The following is a 22,780-nucleotide window of genomic DNA, read 5'->3' as shown; positions in this document are numbered from 1 at the left end:
ATCTATGCATGAATTGCACCTCCATAGGCGCTTTAGGCTGCCTAACGCCACTTCCGGCATTGGCCATGCCTACTTTAGCATTCGACAGTCTAAAGCGCCTATGTATGTGCGATTCTGGCACCTTTTATATAGGCGCCAATAGGCGCCTCAACCTTGCCATTTCTAACAACATTTTTCAATTAATTTAGATGTCGGTAGGATGCCTATGATTTTACAATTTCCCCCTTAAAGTCCACAAATGGGGTGAGCTCTAACAATAGCTGCCAAAGACTTTATAAGGCAAAAAGAAGAGGGGGCACCTCTACCAGGTCCCCATACCCAAACAAAACCTTGAGGAATTATCACCATTAATATGCACATGTGCCCGCAATTGTGCATAAAGGCCCTGATTCTATAAACTCTGCCTAGCAGCACCTAACTCAACTTAGGTATTGGTAGGTGTTATAATGTGAGATGCCGATATATTAGGCTAGGATTTTCCTGCCACCTAATACAGACATCTACCGATGACTAAGTCATTTCATGCCCATTTTCTGCCTCTAACCATACCTGCTTTTCCAGTAGGTGCAGGTAGGTGCCTCGCTAAGTTCAGCAGAGAACTCAGATTTATTATTTTTTTATTTTTTAAATTAACTTTTAATTTTGTTTACAATTACCAAGCCAATTAAGTCAATTAAATAATTTTGCTTCCATGCAGAACTTGGCTGGGTGCCATTTATAGAATCAAGGCCAAAATGCCTTAATCCAGACCTTAAAATAAGTGCCCAAACCAATTTTAGTTAAAACTGAGGCCATGAAGGGGGCCAGTGACCCCCAACAAAAAACCTTAATATCAATATCAAGAAGGCACATGTGTGTCTGGGTAGTGCGAGCAACATTCCTAGAAAATTGTGGAATATGTGTCTTGTTGCTTCCAAGATAGCATAACCATTAGGTATGACTGGTGAATTGCTATCTTCAGAGAAATCTTACAAGTAAACTACTTTACTTTCCTTCTAATACCTTGATGGGTTCAGGGTTATCAGGGTCCCTGACCTGATTGTTGACTGCATGTAATGCCTTCCCTGATTCTTGCATATATATTTTTATGTGTTTCAGTAGGTATGTTTTGTTTCTATGTTGCAGGAACTTGAACAATATACCAGAAATGCTTCTAAATCATGGAAGGGAATGGAACTTGATGTTTCAGTGAGATAAGTTAGCTTTATTACAAATTGAAGTTACATTCTTCATGTGAATCACAGATTGTTTGTTGTCACTTAAAACATGCAACGTATTTTGGAATTACTCTTGTTGGAAATAAAACCTATGAACATTGGTATAATAGTGTAAAAATATCTTTATTATCAAAGTATTGTATAGCTGGCAAGCATTTTTAGCAATGAGCTGATGACTTTGGGTAAACAACAGAAAAACTGCTGTAATTTATGCCAGGCAGACATCAAAATAAAATTTACAAATTGTACCCAAAAATAATGAATAATGGTATAAGCTAAAAAATGCACCAAAAAACTAGAACAAAAAAAAATTGTATGTGCATAATGTAGTGGATATGGGATCCTTATGTAAAATGTAATAAGATCTTTTTTTAATTCCAACGTCATTAGACCGTTATTTTTATCCAAATTCAATTTTCAAGTTTTATTAACATTTGATGAATCGCCTATACAAACTTTCTAAGTGATGAAAAACTTTATAAAAGCCACAAGTTAATGGACTAACAACTATTAAGACAAAAAGATAAACTAACATAATTAATTATAACAACTAACAATTTTCATCTGACAGTCAAATTAAAGACAAACATGATAAAAGAGGGTAAGGGGGGAAAAGTTACAATTCTTTCTGGAGTGAAAAAAAAACATAAAAGGGAAAGAACGAGAGGAAGGGAAAGGTGTAAAATTCAGAAATAAAATAAAGTGTGTCAGAAATTAAATGTTTTCTGAATGTTCCACAGGGGAGAAGGTTGTTATCTTTGTTGGTCTTTCAGACATACTAACACCAGTTCTTCTTTTGAAAATCATTTGTAAATTTTTAATAAGATATCAAAATTTTTTCATGAAATGCTAATTATTTTAAAATGCAGTATAGCATTGCTAATACAAATATGCTGCCGTCTATTCTGAATATCATCTGTTTTAAATGAAAGCATAATAATTACAAAACAGTTTAATTAGTTGAGGACCTTATTTCTGTGAAATTATTGCATATCTGCAGAAGGAAGGCATGGAAACTGGGACATTTACATTTCAACATTTGCATTAGTGACCAAAAGTCTAAGATATTTGATATACCGGGGAAGGAGGGTAATGACCCTTGACTGAGGATTTTCTTATCTGATTACTTCAATCCCACCAAACAATACGACGAGTCAGTGGGGACAGCCTAGTTCCATATTTTACAAAGTTATCAGTGAGACCTCTTCTGGAATATCATTTCTAGTTCTGGCTATACATACCCCCCTTCCCGATTTGCAGTTTCCCCAATCATGAATTTGGTTATTCGTGATTTTTTGATTTTTTTTTTTGCCATGATTTTAATTCAGAAACGCTGCCCCGGACATCCCCAGATGCTATCTGGTGGTCTAGCGGTGACGCAGGGCAGGAGATCTTTCCACGCTCCTGCCCTGTGCAGAGCCGTGCTGTGAGTTCCCGTGGTCTCACGAGACTACAACGGGAGTTTCCGTTATAGCAGGGGTGTCCAATGTCGGTCCTCGAGGGCCGCAATCCAGTCGGGTTTTCAGGATTTCCCCAATGAATATGCATTGAAAGCAGTGCATGCAAATAGATCTCATGCATATTTATTGGGGAAATCCTGAAAACCCGACTGGATTGCGGCCCTCGAGGACCGACATTGGACACCCTTGCGTTATAGTCTCTTGAGACCACGGGAACTCACAGCACAGGTGCACAGCACGGCTCTGCATGGGGCAGGAGCATAGGAAGATCGCTCCATCTCCACTAGACCACCAGGTAAGGTCAGGGAGGCAGGGGTGGGTCAGAGCCAGCCCAAAAAATGATTCATGATTTCCCTATTTGTGGGCCGGCTCTGCCCCTTACCCCCCCCCCCACCCCACCCCCATGAATATTGAGGGTCTACTGTATTTCCAGAAGAATTTGGACAAATAGAATCAGTCAGTTAGAAGGGTATGAAACTGATAGAGTCTGCAATGTAAGCCCTTTGAGATGAGATTTTAAGATCTGAATATTTTTAGACCCTAGATAGAGAACGTATAAGTGAGATTGACATTCAAATACCTCTTATAAATAATGCCCAAAACGCAAACATTTTTCATTGCAAAAGATTTTAGAAGAGTAGTTACTGTGCAAAGAGCATTTGATTCTTATGGATGGGTTGTGAACTCCAGCTCGTCAGTTGGATTGTAGATGGCATCTATCATTTTTCTCAGCTACACCTTGTCTCCCTGACCAGTGCCCTCTCACTTCAGTCTTAACTTCTACAAGCGAGTTGAGAAGGTATCATTTCCTCTGATCTGCACTAAATCTGTTGTTTTCAGGTATTAATCCAATCTTTTTTTAGACTTCCCTGTGCTGAGGTTCCCAGTAGACCTGGGACAGCTCTGCCTGGAAGAAGGGTCAATGACACTATACTCCAAACATCTAGGGCAGGGGTAGGGAACTCCGGTCCTCGAGAGCCGTATTCCAGTTGGGTTTTCAGGATTTCCCCAATGAATATGCATGAGATCTAAGTGCATGCACTGCTTTCAATGCATATTCACTGGGGAAATCCTGAAAACCCAACTGGAATACGGTTCTCGAGGACCGGAGTTCCCTACCCCTGATCTAGGGGATTAACTTTCAATATAGTGTTATGCTATCATAATGTATTCAGCTCAAAGGATACCACAAGGAAAGGAGGAAAGAGCCTCAGACTCCCAGCCTGCCGCTGCTCATTAGCTTTCAAGCAGCCTGTATTCATAAGCTACCTCATTGGCTACCTCCTCCTCCCTATGTTTCTTTGTTAATTTTATAACTCCCTATCAATTTTATAATTTCATAATCAAATAATTAATTTTATAATTTAGTAATAAATCATTTAATAATTTTTAAATAAGTTTTTATACAAAAAAAACTTCCTCAGAGCTAAACACTACATTCCAGCCTTACTTTCTTAAGCTGGAGGGGGCCTCGGGAGTGACCATAAAATCACTTCCTGCTAGTGTGTTAGAACTGCGATCGGATGAGTGCTAGCATAAAATGTGCACAAAAGCCTTAAGCTACAACACTTATCTCTATCCCTTGCAGTTCAAGGTATCATCAGCATTCCACACTCTTGTTCAAAAACAGCAAGTCTGTTAAGCCCATCAGCCAAAAGCCTATAGCACAATGGTACTTGAAAAGACAAGAAAAAATTAGCTATAAGGGAAAACGGGATAGGGGCAAAAATTCCCTTGTGCTTAACACTTAAATATATTAGATATAAAAAAAATAATTAAATCTTAACTTAATGACTTCCGGTGACGTCATGAGGTTTAGCAGACGCTGAGAGGCTCTGCTTCCGTCCTCGAGTCCCCCTAACATCGGCAAAAATCCCTATAATTGTCTTGGCTGGGGAATAAATTGACCGGCATCGGTAGTCTTCTAGCGCTGAACGGCTTTTGAGTGGTTTTGCATCTCTCATGGCCACTAAATCGGTCCGCAAGGATTGGGACTGTGGAAAGCCCCCTGAATCCAAAATGGCATCAGATTCCAACCCCGCTAGCCCTGCGATCACTCCAGCATGGACTGCTGACATAGTGGCGGAGATCATGGAAGCGGTGGAGTCAGCGATCGATTAAAAAACTGCAGCAATTTTTCGATAAAATCGATACTGCCCACGAGCGTCTCAACAGTATGGGACTGGAGTTAGACGACGCACAACATCAGGTGAGTGCCCTGGAGGACAAGGTGTCTCCCATGGAATCAGGGACTGCACGCATGGCAAAACAAATAGAAATGCTGACCCAAAAAATGGCCGATCTGGAGAAAAGAGCCCTGCACAATAATTTGAGATTGATGGGGCTGCCGGAACGGATCCTTGATTCTGAACTGAAAGATTTCCTGGAGACTTGGATCCCGCAGACCCTTTCATTGGATCCCCACCTGGGCAAGCTTCAGGTGGAGCAGGCCCATTGCTTGGGGCCTAAAGGGGTAGAGAATACTAGGCCCCAAATGGTCATCTTTAAGATCCTGAATTTTGCCCATAAAACAGTGATTCTGCAAGCGATAAGAACGGGTCAAGGACTGCGCCATGAGAACAAGAATATTCTCTGTTTCCAGAGAATACGTGGCGGCAAGGCATAGGGAATTCACGCCTATTTGTTCTGCGCTGTTCACCCACAAGATATCTTTCTCTTGTTGTACCCTGCTCATCTTCAGATCCAGCATGAGGATCAAGCTTAAACTTTTGATTCCCCTGCTAAGGCACTCACTTTTGTGAACACGTTGGGCATTGTGCTGGTGCCGCCGGAGGAATGCTGCCCCAGGAGGGGGCCCACGGAGCCACAAACGGGGGACTTTTGATTCCTGGCTTGAGTGGACTTTGGTATTGCTGGTATTGTGTGTTGTGAGTGGCAGTTGCGGATGCTGAGTTGTTTGGTTGTCTTGGTGTATGGAAGTCTGTATTGGGTGGCTGATGGCTGTTTGGGGCTGGTTGAGTGGCCTATGATTGGGTGTAGGTATCTAGGGATGTTATCTTGAGATATTTTTGTACGGAGTGAGGATTTGGCCATTTACTATAAAGCAGATTTTTGGGGTTGGTTCTGGGGGTTGGGGGAGAGGAGGGGGCTCCATGACAAACGAGTTCATGGGGCGGGTAGGGTGGGTTCAGCACTCCAGTATTGGGTTCTTTTTGTTTTGGTGGGGAGTTCAGGGTTTTTCTTTCGGGCCTGGGAGTCTAGGGGGTCTGCTGAGGGCTGGGCATGGGACCTCTGTTGATATTGATGTATCTGCTGTTGATCTTGCATTATAATGATTATGGTTGATTCGTCTATGAGGGTATGCTCATGGAATGTGGCTGGTATCAACTCGCCAATCAAGTGTTCAAAGATATTACAAGCTCTCAGAAAAAAGGGGATGCATGTTGCATGTCTCCAAGAAACGCATTTATCGGATGTAGAACATGAAAAATTGGGTAGGGGTTGGGTCAAGGAGGTTTACTATTCCACGGGCACCATCCACAGTGCAGAAGTGGCCATTTTACTCAGTAAGAATCTCCCCTATACAGTGCATAGGGTAGTCAAGGATATTGGGGGGAGGTATTTGTTTCTTCATCTTGATATTCAAGGACAGGAGATGGTGTTGGCTAACATTTATGCACCAAATGTATTTACTCTTGAATTCTTTCAACAGTTGGTGGGTCTGTGCGTCACCTTTCCAGATGTACCCCTGGTGCTACTTGGTGATCTTAATGTGTTTTTAGATCCGGACATTGATCACCTTGGGGGGGGGGGGGCCTCTTCGACAGATTACAGATCGGCAAGAGGTAATACCTAATTTTGTAGTGTCTTAGATCTAGTGGATGTCTGGAGATTGTATCATCCCCAGACAAAAATTATACCCGTGTGATACGTGCTCATCCCACCATGTCCAGAATTAACTATATTTTGGTTTCTTCCTCGAGTGACTCGAGCAGAGATAGACACCCCAACTCTTTCGGATCATGTGTTAGTCTGGGTGGAGATTCAGGATATGCAATTTGGAAGCCGGCCTGGTCTGTGAAAATTCCCTTACTTTTTGTATTGGAATCATTTTCGGGATCATATTATTCAAAGATGGGAGCAATTTTTGTTGGTCAATGCTTCTTCTACCTCTAATCTGGTGCTGTTGTGGGAAACTGCCAAAGCAGTTTTTCATGGGGAAATCATAGCGAATGTAGCCTGGCAATGGAAAGAACATTCTAAGGATCTGTTGTATTTGCAAAAGAATGTTGAGACCTGTAAACGTAAATGGATAGCTTTGGGATCTTAGCGGGATTATGATTGCCTTCTGGTGGCTCAGGTGGCTTTGCAAACTAAAATTCATGAACATACCATGCGGTCTATGTTTTTTTGACATCGCTTTTATAAATATGGTAATCGTTTGGGTTGACTTTTGGCACATTTAGTGCATCCTTGGCAGGGCCCTTATTTTTGTAAGGGGCTTTTCCATCAAGGTTCTTTTGTAACGGATAGAGACCACTTAACTGAGATTTGGGGGGGGACATTTTTGGGAGTTTTATACCAAGTAGCAGTCCACCCCAGTTTCTTTAGATTCCTATCTGCAGACTCTTCATTTACTACAATTGTCTGGAGAATCTAATCAGTTTCTCCATGAGTCCATTACTGCTCAGGAGATACGCCTAGTGATTAAGGAATATCCCCTGTCCAAAGCCCCAGGACCTGACGGTCTTTCCTCTGAATTTTATAAAATTTTGCAGGAACACATTGTAAAGTATTTGTAGGCTTATTTTGCTAGGGTGGTGTCTGATGGGACCTTTCCAGTTTATGCTAATTGCGCTCATATAGTGTTGATTCCTAAGCCTGATAAGAATCTGGTGTCGGTGGACTTGTACAGGTTTTGTGGTGGAGAGGGGAGCAAGTCAGGGGTGCCCACTATCCCCCTTATTCATTTTATCTTTGAAACCTTTGCTGCGGCAAATCTGGGAGGATGGTTCTATTTGGGGACAGGAAGAAGTGTGTTATCTGGCATTCGCTGACGATGTCTTACTGTTGTTAACTTACCACCAAAGATCTTTCCAAATGGGTTTTACAGCTGGTTGCTCTCCATGGGAGGGTGTCGGGCTTTGAATTAAATTTAGAGAAATCTGAGGCCTATTAGTAGGCATAACTATGAGGATTGGACTTCCCATTTTGAGAATTTATATCTGCTGTCTATATTTTGTACTATGGCCCCCTTTTACGAAACCGTGATAGTGTTTTTTAGCGCAGGGAGCCTATGAGCATTGGGAGCTGCAAGGGGCATTCAGCGCAGCTCCTTGCGCTAAAATCTGCTATCACGGTTTAGTAAAAGGGGAGGGGATATATTTGTCTATTTTTGTATAGTTACTGAGGTGACATTGCATATTTTAAAGTCATCTGCCTATGGATTGGGGTCCATGGTGGCAACTCTAGAGGTGATTCCATGGGCAAGAGTGCACCTGCGCCCCTACAGAGCTCACTGCTGGCACGTTGGTCTCCTCATTCGGACTCACTCCAGACAGAGGTACGACAGCTTAAATTAGTGGCTCCAAATGGTATCATTATCCGGTGGCATTCCTCTCCACATAGAGTCGTGGGTGATACTAATGATGGATGCCAGTCTCTACAGCTGGAGTGGTCATTTTGAAGGTCACCCAGTGCAAGGCCAATGACCATCTCAGAAAACATAGTTAGAGACATTCATTTAGCTCTCTGCTTTTCCCAAAAAAGGCTGAAAGGCAAAGCAATCAGACTATTCTCAGACAATTCTACAGTGGTGGTGTATGTCAACAGCCAAGGGGAAACCAAGAGTGCTTCTCTGAAGCTGTAAGCCCAGTTGTTTCAGTGGGCAGAAGTCTACCTGCAGGTGATAACAGTGGCACACATAGCGGGAGTGGATAATGTCCAAGCCGACTACCTCAGCAGGTGGACGTTGGATCCAGGGGAATGGGCATTGTCCTAAAGAGCATTCAACTGCATTGTGAGATGCTGGGGGCACCCAATGTTCGATTTCATGGCATCAGTGAATAACAAGAAAGCCCCTTAGTTTTTCAGTCGAAGGTTCAAGTCAGGAAGCCTCAGAATGGATGCTCTCTTGCAGCTTTGGCCAGCAGCTGTACATGTTCCCACTATGACTGATAGAAATGAGTCATTTGCAGAATAGTGACTCATTGTGGATTAGTAGTCCTTGTAGCCCTGTATTGGCTGCATTGTGCATGGTACACAGATGTGGTCCACTTGCAGTGGGACAGCTGCCTCAGATTACCACTGCATCATGGCATTCTGTCGCAGGAGACCATAGTATTAGACAATCCAGAATGCTTTGGTCTTACGGCAAGGCTATTGAGCACGCAACCTTAGTTCAGAAGGATAGTCAGAAATGATATTGATTCTCCTCAGTTCTAGAAAGCCAGTGACAGTGGTGGCCTAAGCTAAAGCATGAAAAATTTTTCAGCACTAGTGCAGGGAAAAGCAGTTGGATCTTTTCTAGGCTTCCATTCCTGAGGCCCTCTCATTCCTGCAGGAAGGTTGGAGCTCTTAAAGTTCAAGTAGCTAGTCTTTCATGCTTCTGGGCCAGAGTAGATCGAGCATCTCTAGCCTCTCATCCAGATGTTTCCAGGTTCCTGGAACACTGAGGCTCCGCCCTCCAATAAGTCAGTCATTTACAATGTGGAATCTTCCCTTGTATTACAGGCCCTCACCAAGGCTCCGTATGAACCTTTATTGGAAGTGTCTATCTTGGAACTAAGATGATGTTTTTGGTTGCTAAGGCTAGGAGGGTGTCCAAGCTGCAGGCATTATCGTACAGAGAGCCTTTTCTTAGATTCTCGGAAGCAGGAGTTTCTTTGAGCATCGTGCCTTCTTTTATGCCGAAGGTGGTTTCAGTGTTCCATGTTAATCAGGAAGTGAGGTTACCTGCATTTCAGCCCATGGGTGAAATGAAACGGGCCAAAATTTTTGAGGTTGATGGATGTACAGAGTGTGTTTCTCCGCTATTTTGAGGTGACAAATGAATTTAGGCTCTCAGACCATCTGTTTGTCTTATCCAGCTCTAATCATCAGGGAAGACCAACCTCTAAGGCTTCTATCTCCAATGGATTTGCATGGCGATTTCCTCAGCGTACATCGGCTTTAGTAAACAAACGCCAGTCCCTTTGAAAGCTCATTCTTCCAAAAATGTGGCTTCTTGGGCTGAGTCCAGGGTAGTGCCACCTGATAAAATTTGCAGGGCAGCCACACGGTTCACTCTTTATACCTTTATAAAGTTTTACAGATTGGATGTTTCAGCACATGGCCTGTGGGTCCTCGGTGGTTTTACAAGGCTCATCGGTCCCGCCCTAGACTCAAGGAACTTCTCTGGTACATCCCATCCATAAGGAATCATATGCTGTTTGCACAGGAAAGAAAGATTAGATTCTTACCTCTATAATTCTCATTCCTGAGAACAGTAAATGATTCCTTATGCCTCGCCCTGTCAGAGACGGAAACATCCTGCGTTGAATAATAGTCTGTTTTGATTTGCCAGTGGCTTGGCTCGTTGCAGCCAAAAGAGAAGAAAAGAAAATTATTGTAAGACAGTGAGTTAGAATTCCACTGCTGCTGCTTTCACAGAGCTATACACGTGTTAGTGCTGGTTGCACACAGGTAGGTGATGAGTTGGTTTCACCTTTAATTTTGCAATTGCAATGTTTGTTAACTTTGCTCTTCAATAGGAGCAAAAATAGTAAACAGTCTCTGGAAGTCCCCCGCCCCCCTCCTTGTTGTTATTTCCTCTTTTAAAGGTTATTGCTTACTCTGGTATGGACTGAAGAGGGAGGGCACTGCCCAGGGAGATAAGAGGTGGAGCTGAGAAAAATGCCGCCATCTACAATCCAACTCATAAATTGGGGTATGCTATTCTAAAGGAGAGAGGATTATCAAAGGTAAGAACCTAATCCTGTCATCATCATGTGACTAAAGAGTGGGAGATTTAGTTATAATGTTAAAAAAATGTCTTCACAGAAAAAGTGATAGTTCATGGAACAACCTCTCACTGATGTAGCAGAAGCAAAAATGTAAGCTAAATTCAAGAACGTATAATACAAGCACAGAGGATCTCGATAATGGGGAAGATCAGATAGGGTCTATTACACTCCAGTAAATAGGAAAAATGGGTAGACTAGATGTGCCTTAAAATCTTTATCCTACCATCTAATTTTGTTTTTCTTTGTTTCCATATTTCACAGTGCACCATTGCAGCTTAAAATTACACTAGACTACTGAGACATGGGATTACAGGAAGAGGAAATTTAAGACTAGAACCAGAAAACTCATGTTAAAACACATCATCATATTATAGTTTTAGTGCCTGTGAATAATTATTTCTCTCAGTTTGAAACTTATAATTCCAAGAATTACTAGTGAAGGTAAGAAAGCATACAGCATTACAAAATCAAAAGTGAATCTGGAAAGTCCGCCAGGATATGTTTTTTCAATGAACTGGTTCCCCTGAGCAAACAAACAGTATGAGCCAGAGCCAGCACCAGCTGAACTGTTCCGTCCATCTGCAAAACAAAGATTTAGTAATACAGAATCAAGATTAAAAAAGAATACTTGGCTAGAGCATGTATTTTTAGTGCTGTTATATATCTAGCAAAATTAGAATTTTTATAGTTTGTGCAATTAAGGTTAGTTGATAGTGGCAGGATCAGTTGAATTTAAATATTGGACAGATCCTTCTTTGAATTGCAATAGCTAATGGAGGGTGTCCAAGGGTGATCTGATTGATCCAGGCATTTTATTTAGTATCAAAAACAGTTTAATTGGTCCATTAAGAAAATCGTTCAGTTAAATAAATGCAAGTTCAGTCAAACCTGACAATTTGGAAGTACTGTATGTTATTTTCTGTGGGACAAAAACCACACTTACTTTTTACTCATAAACTTTGTGCCAATTTTCAAAGCCGTATTTTTTGCTGCATACCTTTTTTTCCCATCCCAGCGGTCCAGCGCGCTTTCCACGCTCCTGCCTCGGTTCCCCTGCTCTCTTCCAGCAGCAGCACAGCAGTGCACGAGGCAGGTGTGTGCTTTTTGCATGCTTGCTTGGTCCCATGCTGCACTCTGAATGGCTGCCTGTCAGTTTTCGTCCCGCGAGAACTGACAGGCAGCCATTCGGAGTGTAGCGCGGGACCAAGCAGGCACGCATAAAGTGCGCACCTGCCTCGCACACTGCTCTGCTGCTGCCGGAAGAGAGCAGGGGAACCGAGGCAGGAGCACAGAAAGTGCGCTGGACCACCAGATTGGGGAAAAAAGGTACCGGCGGCGGCTGCCTTTGCCTTGGGGTTGGCTGGCTGGCTGCCACTACACGTGCCTACCATTAGACGTGCCCTGTACCCTGTCCCGGCCTACCAGTAGACCACCCGAGGGGGGACTCTACAGGTGGGTGTGTCTTATGGTCAGGTGCATCATATAGAGTGAAAAATACGGTACTTTCACTTTGAAAACTGATGTAGGTACAAAGTATGAGTGGGTGTATGCCTTTGCATTTTCCACAAATAGAATATTGCTGAAACAGTATAGCACATAGCCCCCCCCCCCTATACAAAACTGCAAAAACGGTTTTTAGCACCGGACAATGCGCTGAATGATCCACGCTGCTCTGATGCTCATAGAGTTCTTGTGAGCATTGGTAGCAGGGTGAAGCATTCAGCACGCCGGCTGGCATTAACGCTTTTGCAGTTTTGTAAAAAGGGGGGGGATAATGATAATTTGTGGGTGAGCTTTTCCTTTTCCATGTCTCTGTGAACACTATCTTTTATTGTGAATGATTGTTGTATATTGTGGAGGAACATGCGGACTCTTAGCCGTATTCACAGAGGAAAATTTTCAGACATTCACTGAATCTAGGTGAAATACTTTGAAAGCTGTCGTTACTAGACTTATCATATTAGGAACAGCACTGCTGACATTTCCCAAAAAGACATGAATGCAGCATTCTGTACGAAAATGATACATTGACTGTAGATCCCTCATAATACTAACATTGGAATCCAAGATATTTGATGACAGCATTTTCAGTGGATCCATATTTTTGGAGTCTACTGTGTAATATGTAATTTAAGAAATCCCAAGGTTGAACATCTTGCCGTATGAATAAATTACAGAATCTACACAGCATTTGGAAAAAAGTGACCAACATTTTTCCAAATAACCCAAAAACAAATATACAGTCAAACCTCGGTTTGTGAGTAATGTGGTTTGCGAGTGTTTTGCAAGATGAGCAAAACATTCTCACAAACCGTGACTCGCAAACCGAGCATTGACTCGATTTGTAAACATTGCTACCCCCCCCCCCCCCCAGCGAGAACTGCCATCGCTACCCCCGCTCGTAAACCGGCATCCTCCGCCTGCCCAAACAGAAGCCTTACCCCACCTGGCACCGGCACGCATTCCACAGGACTTGCTGGTGAACAAAGATCCTTCCTGTTGCCTGGGCCTTGAGCATCTGCGCATGCTCAAGGCCTTCTGGCTCTCACTCTCTCTGAGATTCTCGGAGATCTCCGAGATTCTTGGAGGAAGCGAAAACCAGAAGGCCTTGAGCATGCGCAGATGCTCAAGGCCCAGGCAACAGGAAGGATCTTCATTCACCAGCATGTCCTGGGGCTGCGTGCCAGTGCCAGATGGAGTAATGCTTCTGTTTGGGCTGGCGGGGGATGCTGGTTCGTGCAGGGGGCGTATTGGGGGGGGGGGGTGGAAACGAATCAATTGAGTTTCCCTTACTTCCTATGGGGAAACTCGCTTTGATATACGAGCAATTTGGTTTACGAGCATGCTTCTGGAACGAATTATGCTTGTAAAACAAGGTTCCACTGTACTTTTATTTAAAAAATAATTGTGTTACTACAAGATACTATAAAAATTAGATGATCCCTGTATTCAAAATTATTTCATTCAGGAAGTGACCATTAAGATTTGTTTTTAGCAAAATGGCGTTTAGTCATTGGCATCAAAGACTTATGAATCTGTCAAGGTTGAAGGAAGAGACTTTGAACACAAATTATGAATTAAGAAAAACCATTATATTAATGCATTTTCAAAGATCATACTAAACGTTTAAACAATTGCAAATTATTTTGAAACTATTTAAGGGGTTCTGGTTTTTTTTCTGAACACCGTGTATATTTCAGTTGTGTTACCAAATACTTACCACATGTAAAATTCAGGTCATAGAACTCGTTGATTACCAAGATCTCACTGCTGTATTTTTGGTATGTAAGATAACTTAGCAGCTCAAATGCTTTTGGCATTTCATCCAAACTCCTTAAGAAGAAAAAGATATTTAAAGAGAACTGGGTTAATTAGAATGAATGTAATAGCTGAACTCAAAAATGGTGCCACATATTCCCTTGCAGGTCATTGTGAGCCCCACTGAACCCACCTGGATTTATAATGTTCTATTTAGTATAAAGAAAATCATCATGAAGTTTTGTATATCTTTCATATCCGTGGTGCATAATAAACCAATAATTGATGAAAGCTCTGGAAGAACTGTTATGGCATCGTCCTTTAGAATGAAAGAGGCCAAGAGGAAATGCTACAATATTGAGAGAATAGCTGACCTCTGGAATAGCCCAACAATGACAGAACTGAAATATACTTTGGACAGAAGAAGGTCAATAACTAAGGGTGTGCAATAACACGGTCGCATATCCAAGAAGACTGAGTCAGCTCAGAGGATCCTAGAAATGCTACGTTGCTTAATAACTACTGAACCGCTTCACTGAAATCATGAACAACTGCTGGACAGTATAGCATACAAAATTCTCCCACCTCTTCTGTTATAATTGGGTTGTTTTTTTGTTTTTGGAGGGGTTTTTGTACACTTTTTGTTAAACTGAGGCCTTAAAAAAGCTCAATGGTTGAATGTGTATGGTTTCTTTGTAATATCAGATGCTGGCTGTACAACTATCATGCATTAAATTTTATATAGCCTCATCTAGATTAATTAATTCAGTTATAATTGTTAAAATTGTGTAATTTTTTTTTTTTTTGTAGTCCATTGCTATGAGTCCTGATAGCATGATTCATAAGCTGAGTAAATAAGGGGTCCTTTTATTAAGGCACGCAAACCGATTTAGGGCTCCTTTTACGAAGCTGCGTTAGCGGTTTTAGCGCACGCAGCTTTTTAGTGGGCGCTAAACTCTTGCTACGCGGCTAGAACTAACACCAGCTCAATGCTGGCGTTAGCGTCCAGCGCGCACTATTACGCGCATTAAACTGCTAACGCGGCTTCGTAAAAGGAGCCCTTATTGTGCACTAAATCGGTTAGCGCACGCCATAATAAAAGGACCCCCTAAATGTGTAGAAATGAGAACTAAATTATTGTAAAGACTGTTTTCCCTTACCTTAAAATTCCAGATCCAACCAGAATTCCTGCAATATTGATTAATGCCACAGCGCTGTTCACAATATTTGGATTCTGAACAACACCGAGCAGAACAAGCGTTAACAATTCTCCAATCAAATGCGGCACTAGAACTGCTGCAAAAAAGCATGCAAATCTGGCAGCCTCTGGGTGTAACCCAACTGTCCTGTAAAAATATAGACAAAAGATAACAGACACTATTGGAAAATTAATTTATGGCAAGCAAGCATTTAATTTTAATTCAGCTACCAGCCTACAGTAAAAAATGTCAAAAGGATAAAAGTTGTCACAATTTGGCTTCCTTTTATGACCAACAGAAGTTATGGATGCCGGGTGTCTGATATAAATCTAAAGATACTGCATTCTTGAGCTTCTGGTTGCTTCATGCCCAGTGTCATAAACTGGCCCTTGTAAAACAATCAAAGTGTTGATTCTAGGAATTGTGTCTGTGTAAATGGTCATGGTGACTAGAATACTACATTTCGGTTTCAATGAAATAAGGGCATTGATCTACAGCCGTGCGTTTTCTTTCCATTCCTTCCCCAAGAAAGTTATCTGAGCTCCATTGCTTCTTTTTGAGCTGTCGTTCTTAAGAAATTACATATTCACTGAAAAGAAATGAATAGCATTTTATTTAAATGAGGATATTACTTGAATGGGTCACAGAGAAACTAAAATATTTGCAGGAAAGTTGTGTTTATTTTCAGGGCTGTTCTGTGCTGTCAAGCACTTTGGAAACCTGAACAGGCACCCCTGCAGCCATCCTTACCCAGAGCTGAAGGAGAGAAGTCTTTCCTGCCTCTTTTAAAAGAACTGCTTGCCACGGTATCGCGGTCGTGAGTCTGAAGGGGCGTGTCTAAAGGGGCATGACCCTTCAGACCCTAGAGGAGCAGGGGATTGTCGCTGTCTTCTATAATGGGAAAAAGAATAGCGAAAAACAGTATCCCTCTTCAACTAAAGGCCTAATGGATCGATATCTGCAACCCTTACCAGCATTATTGACGGAAGCTAAGGTAACCTTGACTTCCCATTCGATCTCCCTGTCCTCAGGGGAACCTTCACCACCTCCTTAACCATCAATTAACATTCAAGGAAAAATTGGTTCTCCCTCCAAAGTTGGGGAAGAATCTTCTTCCTTACACTTATTTGAACTGGATTCAAATACTGTTTCTACTAACCAAATCATCTCTCGACTCCAGTCCAAATGGCCCTACTATTTCTCCTCCTAAAGATAAAGAGGTTACCTTACAGAATGACTGGATGGTGGTTAGCCATATTGAATCCTCCTTATAAGGCGCTGTTTTAAACTGTGGGGATATGATAGAGACTTACAAGATCATGAAGGGCATAGAGAGAGTAGAGAGGGACAGATTATTCAAACTTTCAAATAATAAAAGAACAAGAGGGCATTCGGAAACGTTGAAAGGGGACAGATTCAAAACGAATGCTAGGAAGTTCTTCTTTACCCAACGTGTGGTGGACACCTGGAATGCACTTCCAGATTGCGTAATAGGGCAGAGTACGGTACTGGGGTTCAAGAAAGGATTGGACAATTTCCTGCTGGAAAAGGGGATAGAGGGGTATAGATAGAGGATTACTTCACAGGTCCTGGACCTGTTGGGCCGCCGCGTGAGCGGACTGTTGGGCATGATGGACCTCAGGTCTGACCCAGCGGAGGCATTGCTTATGTTCTTATGTTCTCATCTAAGACAACTTTAAATATATCTGAACATGAGTCTCAATTATCTCTTTTTGGAAATACATTGGATAAATTAGATTTATCTGTGAATACATTGCAAAAAAAAACAGCTGTATCCAATATTAACGCTAGCTCTATACTATATAGAAAGAATGGAAAATTTAATAAGATCAAAAAATTTGAGGTTTTTGGAATTTTCCAATATTCTCACTACTTAGCTCCCCTGGAACTCCTGAGGATCTATATGAAAGAGGTTCTTCAATTTCCTCAAGTGGACTCATTTGTACCTGATAACTTATATTACATCCCTAGGAGTTCCAGGTATGTTGCAGAAGAGGGGGAAATCGATCAAATAGAATCTCCAGACAGTTTAAATATGTCTCAATTTCTTGAATCTTCCAAAGATATGGCAGCTAAGCGAGCAACTTTATTAGTTACATTTAAGACAGAGCTAGAGAAGCAAACTGTTCTCAGATTGTATTTTGGGAAAAAACAGGACCTTTTTTGTGGTTTTCAATTGAGAATTTTTCTAGATGTTGCCAGGCAGACGCAACTTCGGAGGAAATAGTTCCTGTAGCTCAAACCTAAAGTTTTGGCTTCAGGAGCTGTTTTCTTCTTAAAATTCCCATGTAAATGCTTAGTAGCACATGGAATGGATAAATATGTTTTTCTTGATCCAGTTCAATTAGAAAATTTCTTGAAAGATAAATCTTTGCCTCAGGTAGTTATTAGAAACTAATGTAGAAGTTGAGGATAAAGTGTGATAACAAAAAAATTGTTTTCTTTAAGCCTGTTCTTTGAAATATTACTTATTTCTTTACTTTAATGTATGAAATAGCCCCAATGATGTAGACTAGATCACGATTGCTTGTTTTGGTAGTTTAATTTTTATTTCCTTAAAATGTTAAGAGATATACCTGAATTTGTAATTTATGTATTAAATGCAAATAAATAATTTTTTTTTTTTTTTTAAAAGGAAAGTTGTGTTTATTTTTCAGCCTTCCTTGTGGCACAGAAATACCTGCACATGACTTGAGGCTACACCTGCATGAGTGGGAGAGGTCGTCTGCCTAGTCACGATCTACATGAGGACTTGGCTGCTGCCTTCATCAGACTTGTTCCAGCTGGAGACTGTCAGCTGCTTAGGCTCCACCTCTTATGATAGGGAAAGCGTTGCAATTGGTACAAAATGCTAGGCTAGCCTAACCTAGGCTAGAACTGGGTGTTAATAGAATGGCACATATTAATGAAGAAATTACATTGATTACCGGTTCTTTCAGGTACAGCATAAGATCATTTCTGTGATCCATGTTTATCATCAAACACCTGGTACTTTCGGCAAGTCATAGCGCTTTATAAACCAATTAGATCTTTACGATCTGAAAATCAAAGGTTATTAAACCCGATAGTGCAGGGAAAGTTTGCGGGATACTAGAGCGATGACATTCTGTTTTGCTGGTGTTAGGATGTGGAATGCTTTGGTAGGTCAATTATGACTGTAGATAGGCTCCAATTTAAGATATATATATATATTTTTTTTAAGTTTTCTGGAGATGCCTAATAATTAGAGCAGAGGACTTAGAACCAGGGAACCCAAGTTCAAATCCCACCACTACTCCTGATCTCAGGCAGTTCACTTAACCCTTCATTTCCTAAAGTACAAACTTAGGGGACCTTTTACCAAAGCTTAGCGCATGCTAACAGAATTAGCTTGCACTAAATTCTAGGAAGCCCATAGGTATAAAATAAACTACTTAGCACATGCTACTGTCCATTTGCATGCTCTAAACTTGTGCTCCAGGGCTAGAGGAATAACTTGTCTTCCTGAATGTAACTAATTGATCTACTCTATTAAAGGCATACACTAAATCCAAAAATCACTTTCCTTCCTTAATATCTTAAGATATGCCATACTTGTATGGGGTAGAAAAGTAAGGAAAGCCCCCCCCTGATTGGGAAGTTAAATGCCAGTGCTTACCAGTATATAAAGGTGCTGAAAATTGCCATACCAAGGATACTGAAGGGGAGAATATGTAGTATGTAAGCTAACAGCATTTGCCACCTCTGATATAGGCCATCTTTGCTTTCCTGGTCACTGATTGCACGTAAAGCTGGGACTATATTAAAAAGGAAAAAAAGAAAGTAAAGGATAAAATGGTGAAGTAAACATTTCATATCAGCAATACTTTCCAATGGGCCTCTTCACATTGCCTTGAAGGACACACAGGTTGGGCTGTCAGAAGAGTTTGGCAAGCTGGCTGCTCATCTACTGTGCCAGGCTAGACTGTTGGAAAGAGTCCACCAATGAATCCTGCTGCTACTGTCTTACCAGTAGTAAAGGTAAGCTGTGCTTATCAGAGAGGGCTAACTGGTCATACCATTGGAGGGTCCTTTCATGATCACCCTTGAAAACCAGTTGCGAAAAGAGACGGCTGAGGGGAGATTTGATTGAAGCCTACAAAATCCTGAGTGGAGTTGAACCGGGTGCAAGTGGATCGATTTTTCGCTCCGTCAAAAATTGCAGACATGGGGACACTCAATTGAAGTTACAGGGAAGTGCTAAATAGGAGGAATTTTTTTTCACTCAGAGAATAATAGTTAAGCTCTGGAACGCATTGGCAGAGGTTGTGGTAAGAGCGGATAGCCCAGCTGGTTTTAAGAAAGGTTTGGACAATTTCTTGGAGGAAAAGTCCATTGTTTGTTATTAAGACATGGGGGAAGCCTCTGCTTGCCCTGGATCAGAAGTATGGAATGTTGCTACTCTTTGGGTTTTAGCCAGGTACTAGTGACCTGGATTGGCCACTATGAGAATGGGCTACTAGTCTTGATGGACCATTGGTCTGACCCAGTATAGCTATTCTTATGTTCACCTAGGGCCTTATTTAGCGTAGTGATGGTTCAGCGGGAGGAGAGCAGATATCTCAGTTCAGTAAGCCGGATGCTGAATATGAAGTAAAAGAAGCATATTTGTGGCCTGCCTTTCTTTTGTCTGTCATGCACATCATAAATGTGCTGATGTTTGACGTTGCTAATGGTTCCACAGAAGACAGAGAGACCTTCTTAAGAGAAGCATGTCTGCTCCATCTATCTTTGCTAAACTGACCCAAAGCAGTTTCTAAAACACGTCATAGTACAAACCATACAAAAAAATCAAAACAAAAAGCACAAAGTTCCAGGCAAGTCAATCTTTCATTTATTGATGGACCTGACACAGGCCACCATTTGGTGTACTTGCCTGCACCAGGGGTCAGTCAAACGGAAACCATTCAGGCAACATAGAAATTAAGCTGATGCTGTAATATGGAATCAGAGGCAGCCTCTGTGCAAGCATACCGTCAGCGTTTGCTCAGTGCAAGAAATGGGACTGCACACACCTCAAGAAAAGCTGTGTGCAGTTTCATTTCTCGCACCAAGCAAACGCCGAAAGGCTGCCTTTGATTCAATATTACAGCACCAGCGTCCATTCTACATTTCCTTTTGACTAACCCCTGATGGAGATGAGTAAGCCAAAACATGGCCCGTGTCGGGTCCATCAATAAATTAAAGATCGACTGTCTTGAACTTGAAGCCCTTTGTTCTTTTCGTTTCGAGTTTATTTCTGTGGCAGGTGTCTTTTGATTTGGAACCATTTTCATGCAGTCGATTTCTTTTCACTCAGATATTTAATCTAAAAATGTTTTTGATACTAGCATGTTTAAAAGGAGAGATTTTGTGATGGTGAGGTTTTACAGTATTAAAGAAATTTTATATTTAAAGAAACAGAAGTGCCAGTGTAGTGGTTCAGTAATAATGCTGTGCATTGCCACTTGTAAGTAGGGTTACCAGACGTCTAGATTTCCACGAACATGTCTGGGGATCTGGACAACTTTTCAAAACCCAGCACTTTCCTCCCTGCCTGACGCGATTTGAGGAGGCTTCAAACCCCAGACAAAGTGCTGGGTTTTGAAAAGCCGTCCAGGGTAACCCTAGCCAGTCATAGTAAAACAGATGTGGATAATTTATACCAGGGATCTCAAAGTCCCTCCTTGAAGGCTGCAATCCAGTCGGGTTTTCAGGATTTCCCCAATGAATATGCATTGAAAGCAGTCCATGCACATAGATCTCAAGCATATTCATTGGGGAAATCCTGAAAACCTGACTGGATTGCGGCCCTCAAGGAGGGACTTGGTTCATAGACAAAATCGCGCGAGACAACGGCGCGCAGACAACTGAGCGCAAGGTTGATGGCGCGCCAAAGAAAATCACTATTTTAAAGGGTTCCGACGGGGGGTGTTGGTGGGGAACCCCCCTATTTTACTTAACAGACATCACGCTGGCGTTGTGGGGGGTTTGGGGGGGTTGTAACCCCCCTCATTATACTTGAAACCAAACTTTTTGCCTGTTTTTTAGGGAAAAAGTTCAATTTTAAGTATAATGTGGGGGGTTACAACCCCCAAACCCCCACAACGCCAGCGCAATGTCTGTTAAGTAAAGTGGGGGGTTCTCCCCCCACACCCCCCGTCGGAACCCTTTAAAATAGTGCTTTTCTTCAGCGTGCCATCAACCTTGCGCTCAGTTGTCGGTGCGCCGTTGTCTCGCACGATTTAGTCCCGTCACCAGGGACTTTGAGACCCCTGATTTATACTAAGTCTGCAGTTAAATGCAGTGCAATAACTTACATAAGACTACAGCATTCAGCATTCCCGTGTAAGGGGTTGCACCCACACATTGGTAGATAACCCCCATCCTGTCTTGTATTGCTCCCTGATGAACATCCATCTTTAATCTTGTGAGAAAAAATGCTATGAAAAAGCCAAATATTAGATTTTGGAAGAGTCGCAGTATGATGCCAGTCCTGTTTCTGGATAGGTTTCTTATAGTTCTTCTGAAAATACAAAAAAAAGTTATTTTATCAGCAACAGGATGTATTCTTCAGTAGGAATAACATAACATCGTACTTATAGCCCGCCTAACCATAAGTTCAGCGCGATTAACAAAAGAGTGTGGCGCAATAGTTAAAGCTACAGCCTCAGCACCCTGGGGTTGTGGGTTCAAACCCACGCTGCTCCTTGTGACCCTGGGCAAGTCACTTAATCCCCCCCATTCCACCAGGTACATTAGGTAGATTGTGAGCCCGCCAGGACAGACAAGGAAAAATGCTTGAGAACCTGAATAAATTCATGTAAACCGTTCTGAGCTCCCTTGGGAGAACGGTATAGAAAATTGAATAAATGAAATTAATAATAAAAATAACATAAGAAACACATAAAACTATTTGGCCAGGTACTTTGAGAAAAGGTAAGTTTTCATCTTGGTTCTAAAATGTTTGTAAGAGTAAGTACTACACAACAAGGGTCAAAATTCTTTATCGTAGGAAGCAGCCTGGAATGCTAATGTATGATCCAAAGATAACCCTGAGCAGATGGAAAAATGAACAAAGCATGCAATCCTCTTCTACATTTATAAGATGCTATAAACAGCTTTGACCTATTGAAATTGCAATATAACAAGTGTTCATATAAACCAGGGGTGCCCACACTTTTTGGGCTTGTGAGCTACTTTTAAAATGACCAAGTCAAAATGATGTACCAACAATAAAATTTTTTTAAAAACCCCCACAAAGCACACTGTACTCAGAGAAAATGTTAATTATCATCTATATTCTGGGTTTTTTTCAAAGAGGTCAAGGCAGATGACTCTATGCATTGTCACCTCAGTAACAACCATATAAAAATAGACAAATATAACCCCCTCCCTTTTTATTAAACCGCGATAGCAGTTTTTAGTGCAGTTTTTAGTGCAGGGAGCTGCGCTGAATACCCCACACGCTCTCAACACGCATAGTCTCCCTGCGCTCAAAACTGCTATTGTGGTTTTGTAAAAGGGGGCCATAGTGCAAAATATAGACAGCAGATAAAAATTCTCAAAACGGACACATTTTGATCATTAAATTGAAAATGAAATCATTTTTCCTATCTTTGTTGTCTGGTGATTTCATGAGTCTCTGGTTGCACTTTCTTCTT

At 41.7% G+C, this 22,780-nt stretch overlaps 2 protein-coding genes across 6 annotated transcripts in view; one reads left to right on the top strand and one right to left on the bottom strand.

Moving 5' to 3' along the window:
* DYNC2LI1 (dynein cytoplasmic 2 light intermediate chain 1) overlaps positions 1-18,662 on the top strand; it is a 94,942-nt gene extending 76,280 nt beyond the window's left edge. Inside the window, exons 13-15 of one of the 5 annotated variants that reach the window (XR_004538738.1) lie at positions 1,126-1,193; positions 10,901-11,082; positions 17,777-18,662. Coding sequence is in view for 2 of the 5 variants with exons in the window: in XM_033936845.1 (XP_033792736.1) it covers positions 1,126-1,193; positions 10,901-10,931 (99 nt within the window). In the remaining 3 variants the exon portion in view is untranslated. Of the gene's footprint in view, positions 1-1,125; positions 1,327-10,900; positions 11,672-14,066; positions 14,650-17,776 lie in introns of those variants that run through there. The other 4 variants (XR_004538736.1, XR_004538737.1, XM_033936845.1 and 1 more) reach the window with 4 other exon arrangements.
* ABCG5 (ATP binding cassette subfamily G member 5) overlaps positions 11,018-22,780 on the bottom strand; it is a 50,405-nt gene continuing 38,642 nt past the window's right edge. Inside the window, exons 9-13 of the mRNA XM_033937672.1 lie at positions 21,437-21,642; positions 18,757-18,895; positions 15,060-15,245; positions 13,862-13,974; positions 11,018-11,220 (exon numbers count right to left, since the gene is read on the bottom strand). Coding sequence (XP_033793563.1) covers positions 11,018-11,220; positions 13,862-13,974; positions 15,060-15,245; positions 18,757-18,895; positions 21,437-21,642 — 847 coding nt within the window. The remainder of the gene's footprint in view (positions 11,221-13,861; positions 13,975-15,059; positions 15,246-18,756; positions 18,896-21,436; positions 21,643-22,780) is intronic.

This window comes from Geotrypetes seraphini, chromosome 3, assembly GCF_902459505.1.
Source record: "Geotrypetes seraphini chromosome 3, aGeoSer1.1, whole genome shotgun sequence".
Lineage (NCBI taxonomy): Eukaryota > Metazoa > Chordata > Amphibia > Gymnophiona > Dermophiidae > Geotrypetes > Geotrypetes seraphini.
Note: the sequence above shows the minus strand (reverse complement) of the source record. Positions and strands in the feature narration are given on the sequence as shown.